The 3,607-nt window shown below is 37.6% G+C and overlaps 1 protein-coding gene across 1 annotated transcript; it reads left to right on the top strand.

Moving 5' to 3' along the window:
* Nucleotides 1-1,260: 1,260 nt before the first annotated feature.
* On the top strand, nucleotides 1,261-1,880 carry LOC113769432 (putative cinnamyl alcohol dehydrogenase 4). The gene is made up of 3 exons (XM_027313877.1): nucleotides 1,261-1,381; nucleotides 1,491-1,697; nucleotides 1,792-1,880. The coding sequence occupies exons 1-3, from the start codon at nucleotides 1,261-1,263 to the stop codon at nucleotides 1,878-1,880; spliced, it is 417 nt and encodes a 138-aa protein (XP_027169678.1).
* Nucleotides 1,881-3,607: the final 1,727 nt, after the last annotated feature.

Genomic DNA, 3,607 nt, shown 5'->3' with positions numbered 1-3,607 from the left:
AAACTAAAATTCTAAAAAGATAAGTGGGGCACAAATTCCATTTGAAATAAGATAAAAAAAAAGCTTTTTCATTTTAACTAGTAAGTACCAATCATATCATTCACTTTTTTTTGGGCCCTACTCCCCAATTTCCCTTTCCTCCACTGGTCCTCCATTTTCCCTCCACAATCGAGAGCCATTCTTACTTCCACAACCAAGTTAGTTATCAAAATATAAAAACTTGCAGTGAGCAATTGTAAATAGTTTAGTTTGTTTTTGAAATAAAATTATTATTACATTAATAATTTTGAATTTGTTTTTTATGTTTTTCATGGAATATATGCATCATTTGTACTTGTTGGTGATTTTTTTTTTTTTTTTTTGCTTAAAAAACTAGAAGAAGAGTAGGTAAAAAATTTTATTATTGCTTTTGCTCCCACTAAGAATTTTTTCTGGCTCCGCCACTGCTTGGGGGGATTCAATGCACTGGGGTTCTCCTCTTTCGTCTCCACGATTATCCGGACGTTTGAGGCTCCTCAAGCGGAGGTCAGCAGGAAACATGGGGGACTCAAATTTCTCCGTTAATGAGATGCGATTTTTTCAAGCCGAGCTAGATTCTCGATTGAAGGATTCTAATTGGTTAGAAAAGGTTCTCCCTCGCTCAGTCTTGTTGGATGAAAAGACTTCAATCTATGGAATAAGCTATTGCCACCTGATCCCATAGATGCAAAGAAGAAGTTGGGTTGTAATATTAAGAAAAAGTTGCAACAGCTCTCTTCTATTTCGTAGGCTAAACATTCTCTCTGATCTAATGCTAAGTCCAATTAATTTTCTTGTTTGGAATATACGCGGCGCCTCGCGTAAAGACTCTCTTAGATACTTACACAGACTATATTTTGAAAAGGGCTTTTATTAGTTTACCCCCTTAAACTATACCTCAACTATCAGTTTAGTCCCGCTAACGTTAACTTTTAGTCACTTAAGTCCTTGGACTAACGGTCAAACGAGACGGCATTTTATAATTTACGTAAAAAGACATGTTTAGATCCAACTTAATTATAAATGGACAAATATGCCCATAAAACCCTAAAAAAGAAATTTCATTCTCAAAAATGCCCTTTATGAAGTGGCGGGACGACAAAACAAAAAAATGAAAGCCACTTTTCTAATTTTTTCTTCATCATTGTCAACCCAAACTGTCTCCATTCTCCCTCGTATAAACCCCAGAAAGAAACGACGGCACCTTTGCTTTGATCTGTGATAACTGTCTTCTCACCAATGATGCGACACAACATGAACCAACCTGGAAAATCTTTAGGCGTTATTGGGCTAGGTGGTCTGGGGCACTTGGCAGTGAAATTTGGAAAGGCTTTTGGATTGAAAGTCACAGTGTGGAGCACAAGTATATCCAAGAAAGAAGCAAGAGTAATTCTTCTTGGAGCGGACAATTAGGTTGTCTCATCTGATGAACTGCAGATGAGGGTAAGCAACCATCAGCCTGTGATGTACAGGCTTTTGGGTTCATTTTGTCTCATCTAAAGCAATAAAGATGCTGATTCTTTACCACCATCACCTCATATCATTGCACTTCATTATTGATACAGCTTCTGGAGATATTTCATTTGATCCGTACCTTTCCCTGTTGAAGACTAATGGGGTTCTTATTCTGGTTGGCTTCCCAAGTGAAGTAAAATTTATGCCACATAGCCTAATCACAGGTACAGTCTTACTTGTTTACATCTAGAAGTTGCTATAGCGGCACCGACGTCATAGGACCTGCATTTTTAGCTTATAAACCGTCATTTCTTGCAGATATGAGAACTGTATCCGGGAGTGCAACTGGTGAAACGAAACAAACACAAGAAAAATGTTGGACTTCTGTGCAGCGCACAATATCTTAAACAAGATGTTAAGATTAACAAAATCACAAACATTATAGTCAATCACCCAAATTTCAACCAAAACACAAGATAAACTGATAATTTCTGAGTCAAACTGCCCTTAATTGCATAATCTACTAAGAAGTCCAACCACAACCAAAATGGTAAAACAGAATGCTAAAATAAGAAATAACAACGAAATTCCTCCCAAACCCCCAGCCATCTATGAATTTACACATTTTCTCCTTAATCCCTCCAGAGCCCAATTCACGCAACTTATTTCTTAAGCTTCTTCGCTGGCGACTTGAGGCTCTTAGGCTTCTTCACCGGCATTTTCATCACCGCCTTCTTCACCGGAGCTTTCTTGACGAGAGTTTTCTTGACTTTCGCTGACACTGCAGCAACCATCTTCAGCTTCTTCTTCTCCACATTAACAGTTCTCTTCCTCTTGGTACCCGCCGCCTCTTTCTTTGGAGCAACAGCCTTCTTCGGCTTCTTCTCGCCGGCAGCAGCAGCAGCAGCAACAGCAGTAGTAGGCTTCATAGGAGCAGTCGTGACAAGGTATTGCACAAAATAAAAAATTTTGTGAACAATTTAAGAAAATAGAGGAGAGAAAAGCCTTCTAATCCTTGTTTTATACTTAAAGCACAAGGGGAGGGTATTTTTGTCTTAAAAGTTTTCACCAAACCTTAGTTAGTTAGCAGGGCAATTTTTAAATGGGTTAATGGTCAATTATCTACTTTGACTTAACAGATGGACTTAAGTGACTAAAAGTTAACGTTAGGAACTAAACTTGATAAGGTTAACAGTAAAGAATATTTCAGAAAAAAGAAAGTATGGAAGGAATTCGGTGTGTTATTGAATGAGAAATATTTAGGCTATAAATAGTCGTACAAAGCAAACTGAAAATGCAATAAATAAGGAGTCTACTGTTAACAGACTTGTAAACAGAAAGACCTATTCTAAAGCAAAGAATCCCAAATAAAATGGGATTTTATTTACTGGCTAATATTGACTAAATCTAACAATTCCTCCCTTAAACTAAATGCTGAAAGAATTTAGTTTATACTATTCTTTGCACAAACCCCAAGCATTGTACGCAGCTTCAGAAAATCATCCAACTTAAGAGGCTTTGTCATCACATCAGCTATTTGTTCCAAAACATTTCAATGAACTAGCTCTATCATACCTGCCTGTGCGAGTTCTCGAAGGAAATGGAAACGAACATATATATGCTTGTTATGACCATGCATAACTGGGTTTCTTGAGAGCTTGATTGCAGAACTATTGTCACAATGGATAGTATTTTTCTCTTGCTGAGTCTGATCCAGCATTTTGAGCACCCTTTTTAACCAAATTGCTTGACAAGCACAAGCAGCAGTAGCAATAAATTCAGCTTCGGTGGTAGACAGACTCACAATAGGTTGTTTCTTAGAAGACCATGATATAGCTCCTGAACCGAAGAGAAAAACATAGCCTGATGTACTTTTTCTGTCATCCAAGTCACCCGCATAATCACTATCAGTGTATGCTATAAGATCATCATTTCCTCCATTCTTATAGAAAATTTCATACTCAGTTGTTCCTTGCAAATACCTCAACACTCTCTTTGCCAATTGTAAATGAAGCTGAGTAGGATTCTCCATATATCTGCTCAAAAGACTTACTGCAACCATCATATCTGGACGAGTCACAGTAAGATACATAAGACAGCCTACAAGTTGTTTGAAGTGAGTCTTGTCCACCTT

This window comes from Coffea eugenioides, chromosome 4 (assembly GCF_003713205.1).
Source record: "Coffea eugenioides isolate CCC68of chromosome 4, Ceug_1.0, whole genome shotgun sequence".
NCBI classification, from domain to species: Eukaryota; Viridiplantae; Streptophyta; class Magnoliopsida; order Gentianales; family Rubiaceae; genus Coffea; species Coffea eugenioides.
The sequence above is the reverse complement of the archived record's forward strand: the minus strand, read 5'-3'. Positions and strand labels throughout refer to the sequence as shown.